General features: G+C 41.2%; 1 protein-coding gene across 2 annotated transcripts in view; it reads right to left on the reverse strand.

Annotated features, from left to right (window-relative positions):
* The window catches only part of LOC143035758 (uncharacterized), a 38,023-nt gene that overhangs the window by 5,054 nt on the left and 10,469 nt on the right, over positions 1-22,500 (reverse strand). The window contains exons 2-4 of one of the 2 annotated variants that reach the window (XM_076202689.1): positions 4,477-4,546; positions 4,190-4,361; positions 468-584 (exon numbers count right to left, since the gene is read on the reverse strand). In XM_076202689.1, coding sequence (XP_076058804.1) covers positions 468-584; positions 4,190-4,361; positions 4,477-4,546 — 359 coding nt within the window. Of the gene's footprint in view, positions 1-467; positions 585-4,027; positions 4,362-4,476; positions 4,547-22,500 lie in introns of both variants that reach the window. The other variant, XM_076202688.1, reaches the window with a different exon arrangement.

Here is a 22,500-nt window from a genome sequence, read left to right on the forward strand (position 1 = left end):
GAGGAAGGCGTGAACACGCTAGCACTACCTTAAAATACCAGGAAGGCGACAACCCGCACCACTGTGTCAGGTCTATTTGTCCGCAAAGTATATAGTAACCCCTTACATACCCGAAATACCATTAACCGAGCATTATTATATGATTTCTATGTGGTGGAGTGGTTACTTTGGAGGAAGGGGTTCCTTAACCTCGCGTATCCTGACCCTCCCCCCCCCTCCCGCCGAATCCTAACAACCTGTGGGCCAGTCAGTTCGAATATAAGAACATAAGAATAAGGGGGGACTGCAAAAGACCATGAGACATACAATAGTCAGTGCCATGTCCCTGACTACCTGTCATCCCTATCCGTGAAGTTATCTAATCTCCTCTTAAAACAACTTAATTGTTTCAGCGCTTACTACGTGGTTATTAAGTCTATACAGGAGATTACTGTACCTTTCCAAGTCGCCAAAGATTTTGAACTGACCTGGGTAGAGAAGAAGATTCTGATCCCGTGGTCATCTCGCACATGATTCGTTCAACGCATTGGAAGCGGTCCACCTCGGGAATGCCCCGTAAGAGGTCGTCGAAGTTCTCCAGGCCTCTGTAGAGTTATGGATAATACCGTATTAGGAGGGATAATGCCGAGTTGGGGCGGCGTAATGCGAAGTTAGTTCGAGTCCCGAATTAGAACGGATAATGCCAAGCTTGTTTTTTTTTTTCCTCCTGAAGATGGGCAATGGTCTGGAACAGTAGTTCTTAAGGTCGGCCCAGATACTCACTCCGAAACTGATACTCCCTCTTTCTGGTCATATTGCATGATCATTATGTCTCAGGGTTCCTTTCCGTCGATCCCACACCCAAGAACCCTTGTCCATGTTCCCTGTGAGTATGGGGGCATAACTTTAAGAGCACTTGGTCTACCATCTTCAAGAAAGGCTGGCTATTGCGGAGAAAAAGGAAAGAAAATTGTCTCGAGTCAGTCTGGTCATTTCTAAATGTCCACAAGAGTATGAGACAGCAGTCGATTGAGATGAATTCAAAGTACGCCATTCGAAGTCAGTTGTGGTCCAGAATCTTCTTCTGAGTTTAATAGTCTGGTGTTTGTCTGAAAAAGAGTAAACAAATCATGTCATCCTTTGGAAAAAATCTTTGTCTATTTTACCATGATCCATATACAGTAGATGTACATTTTTTTAAGGTAGAATCATTCTCTATCGCGGTTTATTTATTACTATTATTTATATATATACATATATATATATATATATATATATATATATATATATATATATATATATATATATATATATAAATCGTCACATTTAAATTTTGGGTGTTCCTTCGACTGTTTTTAAAAACATTATATGACCTTTGCTCCTAACTGAACATCTTTTCTGAAGTATTAAACTGATATAATTTGCATTTCCCCTAAAGAAATCGTTCATTCATTATTTTACCTTTCTTGTATCAAGGGAAGAATGGATTCAGATTTGTAACACAGCACTTGTAAATCATAAATATTCCAATTCTCTTCCATCGACTTTCAGTTAAAATATTCCATTTGTTGGTCAAAACAACCAAGAGTTCTGTCTGAATAAACACCATTATAAGAGCATTTGTTGATTGTAAAATGTTTTACTCATTGGAGATTTGCAAGTATTTGAAAGTGTCTCGAGTACAATCAACGAAGACTGGAAGATGGGGTGCCCAAGCCTCTACATACGACTTCAGCCTCTCAGGTTCCACTGAATCCAGGCAACAACCTTCCAAGAAAACGCTGGGTACAGTTAAATATGCTACGCACAGGTCCTGGCCGTCTTGCAACAAGCTTGAAAAAAATGGGGACTCTGACTCAAACCCACGAACACATTCTATATGAGAGTAACGTGACAGGACCTCCCTGTCCATAAACAGACTTTACACAACTCAGAAATAGTGACCTACCTCACCAACTGCCAATTCAGATAACTTAGGCTGTTGACATGTGAAACAGTAAATAATAACGAAGGCATCAGTCAAAATGGTGCTTATTTTTTGTAGCATTATCATAACGTGGTACTTGGTCAAGGCACATTCACACTAGATTATGACCGCCATAGAGCTTATTGCTCCACGACTGCAACAAGTCTGGTGGGGCTTAATCCACCCGAAAGCATCCTTAGAACATGAAATAAAAATTGGAGGAGACTACAAGAGACCATAAGGCCTACACTAGGCAGTTCCATGTCCCTTACCACCTATCATCACCATCCATAAAGTTATCTTCCCTTCTCTTACCACAACCAATAGTTTCAGCGTTCGCTACATAGTTATTAAGTCTATTACATCTGTTAACCACTATTGGTAAACCAGTTCTTGTTTATTTCCTCCTTGAACCCTGAATAAACTAATCAACTCTATCTACACAACTTGAAATGAGCCATGGAGGAAGTGGTTGACGGGTCAATGGGACTCATAGATGTCCTTCCCCCTTTATAAGGTGTCCGGAAAAAATGCACTTCGTCAAGTCAGGTCTCTTAGAAGTCTTGAGGTTCCTCTAAAGATAAATAAAATCGACCAGAAAAGGCTAAGAAGTCCAAGAAACGGTCCTTAGTAAGAAAAAATCAAAGAAGGTCTTTTTGGAAATCAACAACAATATATCTGTCGAAAGTTGTACTATTGTCAAGTCAGAAAGAGTAAATTAGGGATGACAGGAAATATCTGTATACAAGGCAAGTCAATAAAGAAAAAAAACTGACATATTAGTCAACTTTGTTAGTGAATTTAGAATGGGAAAGTTCCAAACGTAAATTTGAAAGTAGTTTTTGTGTTAATCAAGACATAAAGCCTAATTTGTGACTTTTAGTTTTAGGTCGGGAATAGACTCTGTGGTGCCACAAAGCTGCGTCGGTGTGTGGCGGGGATGTAGCCTCTCATAGGTTTCCATTGTTTACAAGCGAAGCTGCGCCACAGTCGCTCGCCACAGACGTTCGTGTGCGCGGCTTCGCTTCTAAACAATGGAAATCTATGGAAAGCCGTTACCCTGTCACACGCCGTCGCCGCGATGTGGCGCCACAAAGTCGCTCGTCTGCTCCCCGGTATACTCTCACCTGAATTAAGTCATCTGACGGACCGGGACCCCTTTCAAGCTAGGGTCCGTTTGTGATCAGCTGAATAAAAGAATTTGGCGCTGGATGGACTAAAACTATATAGATACCGTCCGTAACTACTGTATATGGCTGAGCTCTGTTTCTGCTACTGAAGAATGTGAGGAGCATACGCCAGGAGGCACTATGTAGTTGCAGTGGAAGCCGTCACCTTTGATCCTATCGTGCGGTTGGGTGACTGTTGGGGCAGGTAACAGTCATTACTGGGAATCGGAAAGTGGTGTGGGGTTCGAACCCACGACCAAGCGAATGCGAGACCAGCAAGTTTCCGATGGCACCACCAGGGCACAAACATGTTTTTTTTATGGTTGCCGTCATTCGATTTTATTCAGGTGAAGTAGGCTCCCTGCATAACGAGAGGATTGTGTGAGACTCAATATATGGTAACACCTTCGGTTGGAGATGTTGCCATACGTGTGAGTCTCGATTTCTTAAGTCCCAGTGAGACAGATTATATTGAGTGTAAATACTGACTTGCGTGCCATATGTTGCCAGACTATTTTATTAAAAATCCTTGATATTTCGAATAAGAATAAATGTAAGACTTATTCATCTTCACCAAGGATTTTTTCAGATGAATAAAATCGCCTAGCGACAGGCATGTTGAATACTATTAGATTGAATGAGAAAGAAAAAATTAGAAAAAAAATAGAAAAAATCAAAAAGGTTAAAAAGGTTAGAAAACTTAAAATAAATAGTATATAAAAAGTTAGAAAAAAAAGTTATTAAAAGAAGAGGAAAGAAATACAGGAATCGCATCAACAGAAAATAATAAGAATCGGTGTTGATGCGACCCTGCAGTCTAAGAACCTATGGAAGTTAAACGACCATAACGGCCACCGCAGTACTTGAGGCAAAGGTTGTCAGTGCCAGGAACTACAGTGGCGCTCTGACTAACGAGAAAAAGCCGGAATCAGACGCTTGTCGACGACGACGACGATGATGATCGTCGTCAAGGTCCTGACGAGGAGAGGGAGGGTGTGGAGGGGAGGACGGGGAGGCGGAGGCGGAGGCGGAGTTGGTGGTGGTGGTGGAGGCGATATCTGGTGTTCCCACATACCCCAGGATAGTACGGAGAGCTCCAGTGAAGATGCCATCGTCGCTAGCACTGTCGTGAACAGCGTCCGATTGACTGTCGTCATGTGGATTGTCTACGGCGTCGGCGTCAGCGTATGCCGTGTCGTCTATGTCGTCTATTTCGTTGTCGTTAATGTCTCGGCTTAGAGGAATGTCTGGAACAAACGAATTTATTGTTTGAATAATTAAAAATATATAATGACATGATACAATATCTTCGTATGACTAATATTGAAAAAAAAATCATAATAAACTATTTAGTAGCCTCACCAGGAGTCGGGATGCAGAGAAAAGGTGACATCATCATCATAAGAAGAAAAAGAATTCCCAAAGAGCGCATCTGGAAAAGAAAATATGTCGTCATTTCTCTTCCCAAAATCGACTTTACTTTCTCAACCCAAAGTCTCGACAAAAACAGGAAATTTCACTTCTTTGGGATGAAAAATAGCGGTATGTTTTCATGAGGAGGCGATATATGTATACTCGTATATATAATATATATATATATATACGAGTATATAAGGTAAACTGTTGTGTTTTCGCTTCAATCATTCGCTTGTATAATAAATCTAAGAGTAATAAATATATGTACATATATTCTGTGCAAACAACAAATATAGCTAGACATAATATATATATATATATATATATATATATATATATATATATATATATATATATATATATATATATATATATATATATATATATATGTGTGTGTGTGTGTGTGTGTGTGTGTGTGTGTGTGTGTGTGTGTGTGTGTGTGTGTGTGTGTGTGTACATACACACACACATATATGTATGCCTGTGTGTGTGTGATTTACCATGGTCTTGGATCACGAGTTGGACTCGTGATCGACAGCTATTTTCCTCCCGGAAGAGTTCAGAGCTCATATATGACCGATCTATGGGTAATGCTGTGACCTTACACGCACACACACACACAACTCCCCGTCCACGTGAGTTGGAGTAACGACTCGCAGCGCAGCGATACTGAAATAATTTCAACCCTGGGTGGGATTCGAACCCGAACTGCCGGAGTGGCAGCCAGGAACTCTACCACTGCGCCACGAGCAGTGTGTGTGTGTGTGTGTGTGTGTGTGTGTGTGTGTGTGTGTGTGTGTGTGTGTGTGTGTGTGTGTGTGTGTGTGTGTGTGTATTACCTAGTTGTATTCTACGGGAAGGGGAGCTATGCTCGTGGTGTCCCGTCTTTGTATCTCGCAACATCTAGTTTGTGTGTGTGTGTGTGTGTGTGTGTGTGTGTGTGTGTGTGTGTGTGTGTGTGTGTGTGTGTGTGTGTGTGTGTGTGTGTGTGTGTGTGTGTGTGTGTGTGTACACACTACACAGTACCGTGGGACCCCTAATACTGTATAAAAAACTACACGACTACATCTTTCGTTATTCAGCATTGAGAGAATTTCTACATGCACTAGTTTCCTGGTCGTTAAAATGGGACTAATATAACAACAACGAAAAATATTGGTAAGGATCGATTGTCCCCAGTAGTGCCTAGCTTCTACACCTTCCAGGGTTCGAACCTGCGCGGTTGAGCTTCCCAGTCGTCACGGTACCACTGTACCACTACGGTTGTGATGCGCTTGAAAAAAATATCATATTCGTTTTCGTGTATGTACAACAGAAGGACAGATTTGTCATATGAATATAAATTGGATGAAATGGGTTTAGATCGGATAAGTTTAGGTTTAAGAAGGAAATTGGCAAGAATTGGTTTACTAATAGGGTGGTTAAGTAATGGAGTAGATTTAGTAACCACGTAATGAGCGCTGAAACTACTGGATGATTTAATAGAAAATGAAATGAATCTATGGATTGGAAACAATTGGTTGTCTCAAGAGAAGATGAGACGATTTTATGGATGGGGATGATAGGTGGTAAAGGACATGGAACTACCTAGTGTAGGCCTTATGGTCTCCTGCAGTCTCCTCCAATCTTATGTTATGTTGTTTTAAGAAAAGATTAGGTAATTTTATGGATGTGGATGAAAGGTGCTAAGGGAGATGGAACTGCCTAGTCCAGGCCTTAGGGACTCTTGCAGTCTCCTCGATTCTTATGTTCTTACATAAGTACTGAGGGAGAAAGATGGGGATGGGGATTGGGGGTAGGATGATGATGATGAAAGTGGGGAAGATTTCTTTTTTACAACCAATTTTCAATTTTTTCTTTCTAGTTGAGTCATATTGTGATGGACAGGGAGGAAGGTGGCTCCATTTTTTCCCATTGTATTTCATATTCTACTGACCTATTTATTCATATTATAAATTCACACACACACACACACACACACACACACACACACACACACACACACACACACACACACACACACACGAGCACATACACATTGGTTTCTAGCCAGACACAAAAACCATACAAGGAGAGACTAAAACCACTGGGTCTACCAACTTTGAAAGATCGAAGCGAAAGAGGGTATTACAGTATTCAGACCGCTAATGGGGATAGATTGACTATGTTTGCTTAAGATATTTCTTGAATAGGGACAGGAGGAATTTAAAAGGTCATGTGAACAAATTAATGAAAACTACATGTCTAAAAGACGTGAAGAAATAATTTTCCATACACAGGCGTAACTTAGAAGGTGATATAAATATAGCTCAAGCTCGAACAGTAAGAACTTAGTAACTATGGTAACTGGACATTCGATAATGTTTTTGTATCTTGTGAAGAGGCAAGCAGAGAGGGGGGAGGGGTTGATTCGGTTTTGTGTTTTTGCTAGTATAGAGCGCATCGCCTATTTTGTCCTGGTGTGTGCCAGACGACTTTAGTAACCTGAGGACAGCAGCATCTCGTGTCCACAGGAATATTTGCAGGGGGGTGGTACAAGTACTTTTGTAGGATTTTTGTAGGATTTTGTAAGATTTTTTGTAGGGACGGGGCAAAATTACAAGTATTATACATATATAGTTAATGTTATGGGGTTATATCAATATACAAACCTCAAATTAGCGCACAGGCATATACTTATATTATCTACACGAGTTACAAATTGACTTTCATCAACAATACACCGTTATGCTATAACTTTAAAAAAAAAAAACGAAATTATGCGTGACGACCGGCAAAGTTTTAAACACATCTTGGATTTCTAGCGAGGGGGGGGGGACCTTGCCCCCCACCGCCTCTGGCCTCCCACGATCTCATGCGCCTGGTGCATTGGGAGACTGGGAGAGAATTATTAAATTCCCCAGGGTAGTGAAAGTTGTCGGCGATCAACGACCCCCCCCCCCCTGCGGAGGAAGTCGTGAAGATAATATCCATAAATTAACAAATTAAAAAAAAAACAATCTTAGTTAACATTAGGCACAAAGATAAGTGGCATTTAACTAAGGACGAATGGTCAATCAAACGAGTCGTTTCTTGAGGAGGTGAGGAGGGAGAGGGACGAGAAAGAATGGAAAGTGAGGTGAGATTAGCTTGGCTCGGCGCGCGGGCGGGCGACATGGTGGGGCATCACACCTGACCCCCACCTCCCACTCCCCTCCCCTCCCTTCCCCTATATTCCCATCCCACTCACTCTTACTTTCACATTCAATTTCTCTCTCTCTCTCTCTCTCTCTCTCTCTCTCTCTCCCTTCAATCACAGTTGCGCAGGATTTATTTTACTATTATTATTATCTATTCTTCTTCTTCTTATCATTATTACTATTATCATTATTATCATTATTATTACTACTACTACTACTATCATTATCATTATCACTATTATTATCGTTATTATCATTCTCATTGTCCTCACACTAATTTCCACTCAAAAGTTATGCTGGTCACTTTCATCCTCTATTCTCACTCCGTTGTGCCACCCTTCCTCTTAATTAATGTTGCCACCCCTTAATGGCTCCACCTTCACGGCGCGACAATTGGCTCCCAAGGACAGAAGCGCTGGTTTCGCTCCGCGGTAGATATCTTCCTCCAACTCTCCCACTCGGGTCTTCATCCGACGCCCACAGACGCCGTCTTTAGATCAGGGACATCAAGAACAACTTCTCCATCTCTCTTCAACTTTTGGCATCTATACACAACTTTTATGTTTATTCTGGCTGTCGCCAGGTGATTTTATTCATACGAAGGAAGTCCCCCTGTAAATACCAAAGGGCCGGGGACTTAAACTGAGGAAGTAAATATATTTAGAGATCTTTTTCAAATCGAAAAGGGGACATCGGACTGAAAGTATAAGATCTTTGACTTCACCACCACGAAATGAACATATGAATACAGATGATCAGATTCTCAACACGAAGGATCGAATACGACAAGCTTTGTGTACTTGCGATTCAGCTACGTCTATACGAACAAAGGTTGTGTGTTTCCTTCAACTGAATAAAATCGCCTGACGACAGCCTAGACAAGTTCTGTCCCACGTGTTGAAGGGTTAATTGAGATGAGGTTCAACCTTCCTCTGGTGAATTAAGGCGTTTGGTCGCAGGTCTATACAGGGTTCCTCCCTCCTACTGTCTTCGATATGGGTGGAGTAATGTCGCACCATTGTCTCCATTGATGCCAGGAACCCATCCGGCCCATAACGGGGTCAGATGTTAAATAAGATAAAGGAAAAATGAAGTATACAAAACAACCATATGGAAAGATTCAAACTATATTGCTTAAGGATTTTACAACAACAACAAAAAATCTATTGTATATCGATACATTTAGCGGAAGTTAAGCTCACTTGTCGACTACACAGTTAAAAGAAATCTTTTGAAAATTACATATATATTTTTTCGTCATCTTTTGTTCATTTCTGGTTTGTAATAATGTCATATAAGACTGAATCTTACCAGTTCGGTACTCTCCTTATTTCACTCAAATATGAGATCTGTAACTCAAAATTAGCATTGACAATATAGAAAATGTCGGTTTCATTCAGGCAAAAAAAGAATAGATAAATAAATCAATCAATGAATGAATAAGATTTAGCCATTTAATGTTTGTTTCTTTGCCAAATCACTCGTCATCACTTAACATCATCATTCATCCTAAGAACACAAACGATTTATCATTCAGTAAACAAGGCAAGAAGATCAAAATATTTTACAGAATTTTCTCTGGATTTAGGAAATGTCCAAAATTAGTAACAAAAAGTCCCGAAATCTAGAAAAATTTATTTCTTTCTTTATATATTCATTTATCTATTTATTTATTCATTTATTTATTCATTCACCTACTTAATCATTTATCTACTTATCTATTAATTTGATTGTTATTCATTTTATCCATCAATTTGAGAGAGAGAGAGAGAGAGAGAGAGAGAGAGAGAGAGAGAGAGAGAGAGAGAGAGAGAGAGAGAGAGAGAGAGAGAGAGAGAGAGAGATAGAGAGAGTGCGTTAGTTTTCGTACACAAGTCTTGTGTGTATGTATGTGATTCACCATGGTCTTGGATCACGTGTTGGACTCGTGATCAACAGCTATTACCCTACCGGATGAGATCTCAGAGCTCATCGATCTGTGGGAATGCTGTGACCTTACACTCACACACACACACACACACACACACACACACACACACACACACACACACACACACACACACACACACACCAAACACCCCGACCGCGAGAGTTGGAGTAACGACTCGCAGCGCAATGATACTGAAATTATTTCAGCCCTGGGCGGGATTCGAACTCGGACCGCTGTAGCAGCGGTTGTGAACGCTACCACTGCGCCGTCGAGTCGTGTGTGTGTGTGTGTGTGTGTGTGTGTGTGTGTGTGTGTGTGTGTGTGTGTGTGTGTGTGTGTGTTTCACCTTGGTCTTTGGATCACGTGTTGGACTCGTGATCAACAGCTATTTCCCTCCCGGAAGAGAGCTCAGAGCTCGTATGACCGATCTAAGGGTAATACTATGACCTTACACGCACACACACACCCAACTCCCAGCCCACGAGAGTTGGAGTAACGACTCGAAGCGCAGCGATACTGAAATAATTTCAGCCCTGGGTCGAACCAGGTACCGCCGGTACCGCCATACTGACAGTCTGGGACTCTAAAAACCGCGCCACCGAGTCGTGTGGTGTGTGTGTGTGTGTGTGTGTGTGTGTGTGTGTGTGTGTGTGTGTGTGTGTGTGTGTGTGTGTGTGTGTGTGTGTGTGTGTGTGTGTGTGTGTGTCAAGAAGAGGGCACCTCTCACCGCTCTCCCACGCACTAACAACATCCCCTTCTCCCCTTTTGAGGATAAACACAAACAAAACACGATCTCAGATGCAAAGCCCATTAGCAGACGTGACCGAAGGCATCAACATACAGAAACGAACGTGCTCATGACGTTGAATACAGATGACGTACACAGGTACACACACTTACACACACGTACACGTATGCAAAAATGCACATGGACCGTATCAGGAGTGAAAGCGAGAGTCGCCCGGACTGCAACCGACGCCCACTCTCGGCCCCAGAGGGCGAGTGGGGGCGCTGGAGGGAGTGGGCGGGAGGGGAAGGGGGCGAAAGCTGGAGTTATCATTCCGAAGGTAAACTGGATCACTTTTGCGAAACCACGAATTAAGTAATGCATCCCGATTAAGAGAAATTGGCAGGAGTTGCGTGGCAGCGATCGCTGTCGAGGACTCAAAGTGATTGATGGGTTTATTGAAGTTTGGACTATACAAGGGATCTAGTCAAGTCTCGTTATGCTGTTTACACTTTCACAAAAGATGCATTGTGCTGTTTACTTTCACAAAACATGAATGTGAGTAATGTCATGGACATGGTGAAATTAATGCATACACACACACACACGCACACACACACACACACACACACACACACACACACACACACATATATACACACACACACATTCACACATTTTTGCCTACGTGTACATGTGACACGAATCGATGGCGCAGTTGGTAGGGTTCCGGGTCGCCAGTATCGCTGCGCTGCGAGTTGTTAAACTCTCGTGGGCGGGGAGTTGGGTGTGTGTACATCTAAGGTCACAGTATTACCAATAGATCGGTCATACGAGCTCTGAGCTCTCATCCGGGAGGTTAAAAGCTGTCGATCACGAGTCCAATACATGATCCAAGACAATGGTGGTGAATCACACACACACACACACACACATACGCACACACACACACACACACACACACACACACACACACACACACACACACACACACAAAGATGAAATGTCGGGTAGAAGAGAAGTGAGAAGCGGAGTACTTCAAAGCTCAGTTCTGGCACCAGTAGCGTTCTTAGTGTGCATCACTGACATGATGGATGAAATAAGCAGCAACGCAAACTTATTTGTAGGTGATACGAAGATCAGGGTGAAAGGTGAAGAGGATTGTAAACTGCTACAGAAAGAGGCAGGAGTGGAAGCTTTTGACTACATTCCGCAAGAGAAACTTTTATAGAAACTAAACAAGAAGGGAAGGTTGCATGGTAGTTTATTGGTCTGGATAGAGAGCTACCATAAGGGGCTATCACACTGAGCTATTTTTCCTCCAACGACCGCTTAATCGGTGGCACCGCCCACTTCCAGAATTTTTTTCCCTCTGTAAAATCGCAATGGAAATCTGTTTTGCTTTCTCAACAAAAATACACAGAACGTCTTTTGATATGCTGGAGAACAATTTTTCCCCCTCCAGTATATTAGATTCCTTTCCGAAAGCTGTTGCAACGGTCGAGGGAAAAATAGCCTAGTGTGATGCCTCTAAACGGGAGGAGGGGCCAGAACAGTTATAAGGAGGAGGCGCTGTCCAATGGGATGCGTCAGGGGTCGGTGTTGGCCCCAGTAATGTTTTTGATGTATGTTAATGATATCCTCCAGAAGCCGAACTACTAGACAACTCGCACACCGACGAAACCAGTTGCATGAAACCGATCGCAATGGATGCCTACAATAAGTAGGATACAGTATTCCCTATACTGTATAGACATATAATTTTCCTTTACTTGTTATTTCAGAAATGCAGGTACCTGATTGCTGGTGGGCAAATGTACAAGGAATGCTGTTTTCACAGTGTAGGCATCCGTTGCGATCGGTTTCATGCAACTGGTTGCGTCTGTGTGCGAGCTGCCTTATCTTGGTATGTTTTTGTTATTTGTTTTTTTGAAGAGGCGAATTTGAAGATAATTGTGGAATGAGGGTATTTGTAAAGAATTACAGGAAGACGCAAGTAGATCTTATGTGTGTAGACAACAGGAAAGAAAAGAATTAGAGAGATGAATGAAATCACCCGACGGCACCCCGAAATAAAACGAAAAGCGCCACACAAGGGTTTTTTATAAAAGCAACCCATCCGCGACCCCAAAGAACGCGGCAACGATCACTTAGAGAAGATACGTTGTAGTGTCGTTTAGAATCGGTAAGCGCAAGATGGAGAGAGACACACACACACGCACACACACACACCTACACACACACACACGCACACACACACACGCACACACACACACACATCTACACACGCACACACAAACACACACACACACACACACACACACACACACACACACACACACACACACACACACACACACCTACACAGACACCTACACACCTACACAGACACATACACACACACACACGCAGACACACACGCAGACACACACACCTACACACACACCTACACACACACCTACACACACACACACACACCTACACACACACACACACACACACACACACACACACACACACACACACACACACACACACACACACACACACACACACACACACACACACACACACACACACACACACACACACACACACACACACACACACACACACACACAGGGTGGTCCGTCTATCTTGGGACAGTGAAAGCTGGCACGGTTTCCGCCCTCTGTGCGGGGGCTGACCTCGGCAGAGTCCAGCCAAAACCCCTCCGTTGGACAAAAATAAACAAATAAATAAATAAAATAAATAGATAAATAAATAGATAAATAAATAAATAAATAAAATTATAAAATAAAATAGAATAAAACAAAATAAAATAAATAAATAAGTAAATAAATTTATTAACTAATACAAATATATCTAAATAAATGAATAAATAAATTGATTAACTAATTAATAGAAATATATATAAGTAAATGAATAAATAAATAAATAAATAAACAAACTAGAAAAAAATCTCTGGTTTAGGTTAGGTCACAGTAGGGGGTTTGTCCTAGGTGCGATCTTGTCCTAGGAATGGTGTGTTTGTCCTCCACTCGACCTGAGCGTAGATTGGCTAATTGTGCCCTGACACGGGCAAGATCCGCTTTAAATGTGTCACGAATTTTGTTCTGCCGGGCACCAAGCGACTTATTTTTTTTCTTGTCTTGGAAGACCTCACGTCGTTTAAGGGCCTAAATTTTGATTGGTTAAGCTTTCTCGATTAATACTAAACGAACGAGTAAATATTTTTTCTTCTTAATGTCTGACGATTTTATTTAGCTTTGAGGAACCTTTCGTCAAGAGTTATGTGTGCTTGTATGTATATATACGTACTTTATAACGGAAGTAGCGAGTCAAAGGCACGCACTCATTCGTGGCGCAGTGGTTATAGTTCCTGGCCACCACTACGGCGGTCCGGGTTCGAATCCCGCCCAGGGCTGATATAATTTCATTATCGCTGCGCTGTGAGTCGTAATTCCATCGCTCTTGGACGGAGAGGTGTGTGTGTGTGTGTGTGTGTGTGTGTGTGTGTGTGTGTGTGTGTGTGTGTGTGTGTGTGTGTGTGTGTGTGTGTGTGTGTGTGTGTGTGTGTGTGTGTGTGTGTGTGTGTGTGTGTGTGTGTGTGTGTGTGTGTGTGTGTGTGTGTGTGTGTGTGTGTGTGTGTGTGTGTGTGTGTGTGTGTGTGTGTGTGTGTGTGTGTGTGTGTGTGTGTGTGTGTGTGCGCGCGCGCGCGCGCGTAAGGTCACAGCATTACCCATAGGTCGGTCATATATGAGCTTTGAGCTTTCGTCCGGGAGGGAAATAGCCGTCGATTTTCATGCTTATAACTGCTTATTACTTGTGTCTTAAATGCAATTTGAATAATGTAGGTTGTGTCGCTGCAATTATTCTACCCACTGTATATCCGCCTGGGCAGAAGGCAGCTTTCGAAGTCCCGCCTTCACACGTCATCGACATAGATTTTTTTTTTTTTTTCCAAACTCTCGGTTCAAATTTGTACACTTAGTTATTTTGCTCCTAGAGCGGCTCTTCATCTATTCATTTCATTCTATTTAATTTTATTTATTCATTAATTTATCTATTTGTCTGTTGTTTTGCCTTTATTGCCGCTCTTTGATATATGTATATAAAAAAGTATTTTCAGGGCGATTTAAATCGATTCAAACAGATTTAATTTAGTTTAAACCGATTCAGCTAGAGGCAGTGACTGTTGATTGACTTTGTATTTAAATTTCTTACAACTTCTATGATATAACACATGAAGCATTTGCTACGACATGATAAACGGGGGAAGAATTTGCCGTCACGAATTCGGATGCATTAAAATTAGGGAGTGGGACTAATAACAAGAATGATGCTGAGAATGTGAATAAAAATAGGAATACGTAGGTGAGAATGAATATATATATATATATATGGATAAAGATAAAATTAAAAATGAGGATGTCAATAAAATGAGAATGAGGGTGAGACTTAAACTGAGAATGTGACTGAGCCTAAGAATGAAAATGAGAATGGGAATAGGAATGGTGATGAAAGTAAAATGATAAGAATAAACAAATAAAAGTGAGAATGAGAACAACTGAAAAAGAAAAAAAAAGGAATAAAACTGAAAAGAGTAAATATAAGAATAAGAGAATACGAATGAGGATAATAATAAGAGTGAGAATAAAAATTCAGAATGAAATTAGAGTAGGAATGAAAATGAGAATAAAAGTAATAACGTGAAAAAGAACGAATAATAATGCAGATAGAAACGAGAGTGAGAACAATGAGAATGAAAATGAGAAAGTGAGAATAAAGATGAGAACAAAAAGAGAATGAGAAAGACAATGGCTCAGAGGGATGAGGACGAGAATGGAAATCAGAACAGGAAGATGGATTAAGAAGAGGAAAACAAGCAAAAAGTTATGGTCGACAGGAAAGTGCCAAAGAGGTACAAAGAAAGAGAAAATGAACACAAAGACACACACACACACACACACACACACACACACACACACACACACACACACACACACACACAAATATATACATATAAATATAAATATATATATATATATATATATATATATATATATATATATATATAATGAAATAAATATTGTAGAGGTCAGGAATGGTGAGAAGAAAGGTGCCCTGACATGGTCGCTTTACTTGGGTTATGAGAAGGATTGGGTGAGATCGATAAGGACAACAGGGAGAAAGTCAGGAAGATTGGGGATGGAGGGGGCAGAGGGTAGTGAGGGGGCTTCATACATACATACATACATACATATATATAAATATATATATATATATATATATATATATATATATATATATATATATATATATATACATGTGTGTGTGTGTGTGTGTGTGTGTGTGTGTGTGTGTGTGTGTGTGTGTGTGTGTGTGTGTGTGTGTGTGTGTGTGTGTGTGTGTGTGCATCATATAACGCCCGTTAAAAGGCGTTATATGACACACTTAGCATGGTAATGACAACAACCTAGATACAGCGACAATTATGTACGCCGGTAGAGGAAAGGTGGGCCACATCCTGAAAGAAATGATGGCAAACAACGATGAGATAATGACACAAATACCAATGAAAATACCGCAAGAAATGAATTTCATCACTCCGGGAGAGGACAATGGCGCGGGAGCGTGGCGCGGGGGAAGAGGAGGAGGAGGAAGAGGAGGAGGAGAGGTAACAAGGATGTGAAAGTAGGTGTGGTTCCAGGTAATCCTGGTTGAATCTGTCCAGGTTGTTGAGGTCAACATGTGAATAACGACAAGTTCGCTTCTCTTCTTCTGGGAAAAAACATCGACGACATGACGTCATAAAGATGCTGACTCGACTCATAGCTCGGAAAGAGAATGAAAATTAAAATAAATCCCGTACACTATCCCAAATCCTGTTAGTATTTTGAATACCTTTGTTTGTAATTAAGGCTGCAGAAGGTAAGATGGTTTTGGGCAAGTGTGGAGAAACAGAAGTAAAAGTTCAAACTTCTTACTATAATGAACAAATGAGGAAAGAAAGGCGCACGGCAGAGACAGACCACATATATTTCTAATTGTGCGTACATTTCTTATTTATTTATTTATTTATCTATTTATTTATTTATCTATTTATTTATCTATTTATTTATTTACTTATGTTTATTCCATCCCATTGTGTGATTCACGATGGATTTGGACTCGTGATCGACAGGTATTTCCCTCCCGGAAGAGAGCTCAGAGCTCATATATGACTGATCTGTGGGTAATGCTGTGACCTTTCACGCACACACACCCAACTCCCCGCCCACAAGAGTTAGAGTAACGACTCGCACCGCAACGATACTGAAATTATTTCAGCCCTGGGCGGGATTTGAACCCAGACCGCCGTAGTGGCGGTCGGGAACTCTAACCATAGCACCATCGAGTCGTGTGTATGTGTGATTCACAATGGTTTTGGATCACGCGTTGGACTCGTGATCGATAGCTATCTCCCTTCCAGAAGAGAGCTCAGAGCTTATCATATATGACCGATTTATGGGTAATGTGACCTTACACGCACACACACACACAACTCCCCGCCAACGAGAGCTGAAGTAACAACTCGCAGCGCAGCGATACTGAAATTATTTCAGCCCTGGACAGGATTCGAACCCGGACCGCCGTAGTGGCAGCCAGAAAATCTAACCACTGAGCCACGAAGTGCGTGTGTGTGTGTGTGTGTTTGTGTGTGTATGTATACATATATACGAGCAACGGGCTGCGCCCAACCTCGCTATGTGGGGCTCGGCCCTTCGAGCGAGCTCGCTTCGCTCGCAGGCGCCCTTGGCGTCCAGCCCTACGAGCTGCTTGCATTTCATATCAAAACAATAGGATCCGAGATCCTCGTTAGCGCTAAACCACCCACGTTTGGATGTAAACGATCTGTATCCAGCCCAGTAGTGAGACACAAATCGCTTCTCTTCTTCAGTGTTTATATCTCCATTGTAATCTGTAAGATCTTCAAGACTCAATTGTTGAATTGGATTGTTCTTAAACTCCTCCTTTAGGCGCTTATTTTTTCTAAAGAAAAACAAAATACTCTTCTTAATTTCTGACGCCTCATTAGCTTTCTTCTTGTTGAAAGGAGACGAAGAGGACATGTACTTTTCAGGGAATTCACTTCTGTGAATATTAACTAACTCCTGTTTTAAACTCTTATTCTTCCTCACATCACTTAGTGAATAATTCCCTTTTTGTTATCCAACTCCAAAAATGGCTTTGCCTGCCTTTGTCTTGCGTGGTACCGGCCATGGTGTTCGACAACCTTGCAGAGACACACCGAGACGAATCACACAACCGGGCCGGAGAGGACGTGTCCCCTTGAGGGATTTCCGATTTTCGGTCCGATTACAGGAATTCTTTTATTAGTACTCAAGGATTCCCTGAAGGCTTCCAAGGGGTTCCACAGGGGCTCCCCAGGAGTTTCTTGAGTGCACCCCAGGGGCTCCGCAAGTGTTCCCCTTGAAGTTCCAGGGGGTTCTCAATGGGTTCCTCAAGAGTTCCTAGAAGGTTCCACAGAGAATCCCCACAGGTATTCTCAAAAGATCCCTAGTGACTATCCAAGGGCTTCCAAAGGGCTCCCCGGGTGTTTTCAGAGCCTTCCCCGGGGTTTTAAGGACGTCTCGCTCTCAGCTAATCAGTTGTCTCCGTTGCTGTGACGTCACCGCTCTTGGCCAATCAGTCGTCTCCGTTTCCGTGACGTCATCACTCTCTTAGCCAATCAGGGGCCTGCGTTTATCCTTAGAAGAGGTTACCATGTTACTAGGCCCACTATACCCGGCGATGTCCTCGTTTCGGCGGAACCGCCGTTCCGACCATTTCGACAACAAAATCTTTTATATATATATACAAGATCAGCAAAGAAAGACTAGATACCAGATATAATTGAAAGACCAACATTAGAAGAACGAAGAGAGGTGATACGATCGACAGAGCCGACTTCCTCTTGTGGGGCACAAGAAAAGACCAGAGAACATGACAAAAAAAAAAAAATGGAAAAGATTTAAGGCGTTTCATAGATATTAAGAAATATAGTTTTCCATACAGATGCACTGGTCCGTTTGAAGGTTCGCGGAGGATTTAAAAAGTACAGACAACACAAGCCAATGCAAAGATGAGTTTCACCAGTGGAAGCACAAAGAGAAGGGGCACAAAATGAAGAAGACCACATGTCTGGAAGATATAAAAAAATACAAACAAATGTGTAGCCTCTTGGAATGGCTTAAGAACTGATAGAGCAAATGAATGAATGTAAAACGAAGTAAGATAAGTTGGAGCTTATTTCGAAGTAAGATAACTAGAAAATAAATGATTGATGGATGTGAACAATTACAGTTCTCCATACGAATGTGTAAAATTCCTGCAAAAGGTTCAGGAGCAGATATTTCACAAGTTGGAACCTAAGAAGATTTTTTAAAGCGAGTTATGATAATTAGAGACAGAGCCCTTCGGTCGTAGATCCCTTTCTGTCTACTACAATGAGATAATTACTCGTCAGGTCCTGAGGCCACGCCGTGATTCGAGCGTGGAAAGCTTTCACTTGTACTTCAAGCCGTTACCGTCCCCCTTGTGCAATAGTATGAATTGTATGTTTATGTATGTGTGCGCATGCGTAATAATGAATAATACCAATAATAATGATAACCAGTTTATTGAGTTAATAGTGATACACTGACACTATAATCTGTTAATCTTAGGACTTCACTATTTTGAATTAATTATAATATGCAATATAGACGGGATGGTGCTGTTCTTGTAGCAGTTAGTCCACGGTGCTCTGATGGACACGAATTTGTTGTTGTGTCTTGTAGCATGGCATGGTGGGGGAACAGCAGGGGTGTGTGTGTGCGTGCGCGTGTGTGTGTGTGTGTGTGTGTGTGTGTGTGTGTGTGTGTGTGTGTGTGTGTGTGTGTGTGTGTGTGTGTCTTAGGTAACAGCAACTCAGTGCCCTTTTGTGTATCTTGTGTGTGCGTTAGTGACAGTTCGGACTATACTAACTGGGAGCTCTCATCCTCAAGGGTAATAGCTGTCAATAAGGGGCCCGGCACATGATCTGAATATCTCTCTCTCTCTCTCTCTCTCTCTCTCGCACATACACACACAAACAAAATACATCAAAGGGCACTAAGTAGCTCTGACCTAACACATCACCTTTGCCCTGTATGCTTGGAGTGTTGAAAGGCAGGTGACAGTCACTTCTAGAAATCAAAGAGAAGTTCGGGATTCAAACCCGTGATTAGGAGGATCCGATGCACCTATGCATCCGCTCATGTTAAAATACTCAGTACAGGCGCGTAATAATATCCTGATATAACGTATAAGGGTCTTAGCCCAGGTATAAACATCATTTACTCCAGGCATGACACTTGGAGAAAGACAGGACCCTACGAGTGTAGTTCCTTTCCTATATGTTGCAGTTAGGTAAATACACGTACACGCATGTATAAGCAAAACACATATCCACACGGACATTTACATTAACGTGAAATGAGAAGGGAAGGCAGAAATGAAGATAGAAAGACGCATATAGATCTAGTCAGTTAAATGGTAACTGGCAACTGGCCCCAAGAACTCCATCAACATGATCAGGTGAGTGATATCGCGCATCTAGTAGCAAAAGTGAGGTGTTGTTATAGTCGACGTTATGGTGAAATGTTCTTCTTTAATCTTTCATTTGGTTTATTAAATTTTGTCATGAGAATCGAATTAATTTCTAAATTCGGTATCTGTTTTAGAGATTTATTATACATTTTTTTTTTTTGTATCGTGATTTTTTTTATAGTCATCATTTGGTTGACTGTTAATATACGATTGTTGAGCAGAACTTAATGAGAAGAGTTGAAACATTACGAGACAGAGTCTGTCGTCATGATACTAAACAAGGTCATCATCTCGGAAACCAGGTCAGCCTAACCAAACCCCTCGGTTTTGGGTCCCTTACTGTTTATTTTTCCACATAAACGACTTAGAAAATGGGTTTCATAGTGCTGTCAGTAAGTTTGCGGACGACACTAAAATAGGAGACCCAATCAGGTCAGGAGAAGACGCAGATATTCTTTTGGAGAATCTTAATAAATTGTTCATATGGTCGGTGAAATGGCAAATGAAATTCAATATCTCGAAATGGAGTGTGTTAAACGTAGGTTTACACAACCCAGAAAGCAGGTATAGTTTAGATAACTTTTTTTTTTTTTTTTTTTTAGAGAAAACTGAGTGCGAGAGAGACTTGGGAGTTCTAGTGAGTCCTGACCTAAAATCCAGGAAACAGTGCATTAGTGCCAGGAATAAAGCTAACAGAGCATTAGGTTTCATTGCTAGGACGGTTACGAATAAAAGCGCAGAGGTAATTATCAAATTCTATCTAGCGTTAATTAGACCCATCCTTGACTATGCGATACAGTTTTGGTCTCCGTCCTGTAGAACAGACATCAATTCACTACACGGGCTCAGAACTTTACCTTACGAAGAGAGGCTTAGGCACCTTAACTTACTTTCTGGAAAGACGCAGAGTTCGGGGGTGATCTAATAGAAGGGTTCAAGTGGATCAAGGGTGACGCAAACAAGGTCATCATATTAAGGTAGTAAGGCAGGACTCGCAGTAATGTATTTAACTTGGAGAAATTTAGATCTAAGAAGGAAATAAACAGGAACTGCTTTACCAATAAAGTGGTCAACGAATGGAATATACTGTACTTAGTAACCATGTAGTGAGCGCTGAAATTATCGGTTGTGTTAAGAAAAAGTTAGACAATTTTATGGATGGGGTGACAGGTGGTAATGGACATGGAACTGCCTATTGTAGACTTTATGGTCTCTTGCAATCTCCTTCATTCTTATGTTCTAAAAGTCGCTGATAACGGTGGAGGGGTTCACTGGACTTTGGTGCAGTGGATGAGAAGGGGGAGGGCAGGAAGCGGGGGATTGAGTATACGAGGAGGAGGAGGAGGAGGAGGAGGAGGAGGAGGAATTGTCGCAGCTTCCCCAAATAGATAATTATAATGATAATAACATAGATACCAATAACAATAATAATAATAACAATAACAATAACAATAATAATAATAATAACAATAAAATAATAATAATAATAATTATCATTTGTCTGTCTGATTTTAATTTATTATTAGTTATATGTTAATTTATTATTTACTATTTACCTGTTTGTTTATCAATTTAACTATACCTATGCATTTATTTATGTATTTTATTTGTTATTTACATTATTATAGTTTTTATTTATTATTTTATTACTATGATTTTTTTTTTTTTTTTTTTTTTTTTTTTTGCATCCGACCTAGATATGGATCAAAAGGTCTCCTGTCGGCATGCTCCGCCTTTGTAATCCTTTGTATAATAATAATAATAATAATAATAACAATAACAATAACAATAAAATAATAATAATAAAAATAATGCTATTTCTATTCCAAACGTCAGAATTTTATTAGCAAATGGGAGCTTTTGAAGACAGGGGGGGGGGGCCAATTGTCTCTTTGGAACAGCAGCGGTCCCAGTTTTGCCCTATTGAAAAATAATGGTCCCATGTAAAGAAAAAAAAACATTAATAGTAACATAAAAAAGAGGAACTAAATGGTTAGGTTAGGTTTTGTTATTAGGTTAGGTAGCCCTGTTGAACAATATTCTTTTTCTTCCGCGTCTAATTCTTCATCTTCATCTTTTAGTCTTTTACTTTCCCCTGGCTCTTTTGCTTTGTTCTTGCTCTTTTTCATCGTCATTTCCATTCACTTCTATATTTCCTACTTTCTCTTTTTTGAACAGGGAGGAAATGAGGACGGGTGAAGGTAGAGATTTGGGAAGACGTATGGGAGAGTGGAGAATGCTAGTCCCTTTCACCTTGAGGCTGATCCTTTCCTTTTACGCCCCATCGGACCTCTCCTGGTTACGTGCGGTGGTCTCCCCATCGACTCCCCTTCACTCACTTTCCCCGGGCCGGAATCCAACGGTCCGCGTTCACCTCGGTCGACAGTGCATTTCCGACAACAATCTGAAAGATCGCTCTCACTGTCAAGGTAACATTCTTTACCTATGATCCGCTGAATCAATCGGTGCTGAGAGGATATTTTTCTAGTCCAGATTCTTATGACTTTTAACCGTTTCAT

Source organism: Oratosquilla oratoria, chromosome 19 (assembly GCF_046742065.1).
Source record: "Oratosquilla oratoria isolate Oo_2021 chromosome 19, ASM4674206v1, whole genome shotgun sequence".
In the NCBI taxonomy this organism is placed as follows: Eukaryota; Metazoa; Arthropoda; class Malacostraca; order Stomatopoda; family Squillidae; genus Oratosquilla; species Oratosquilla oratoria.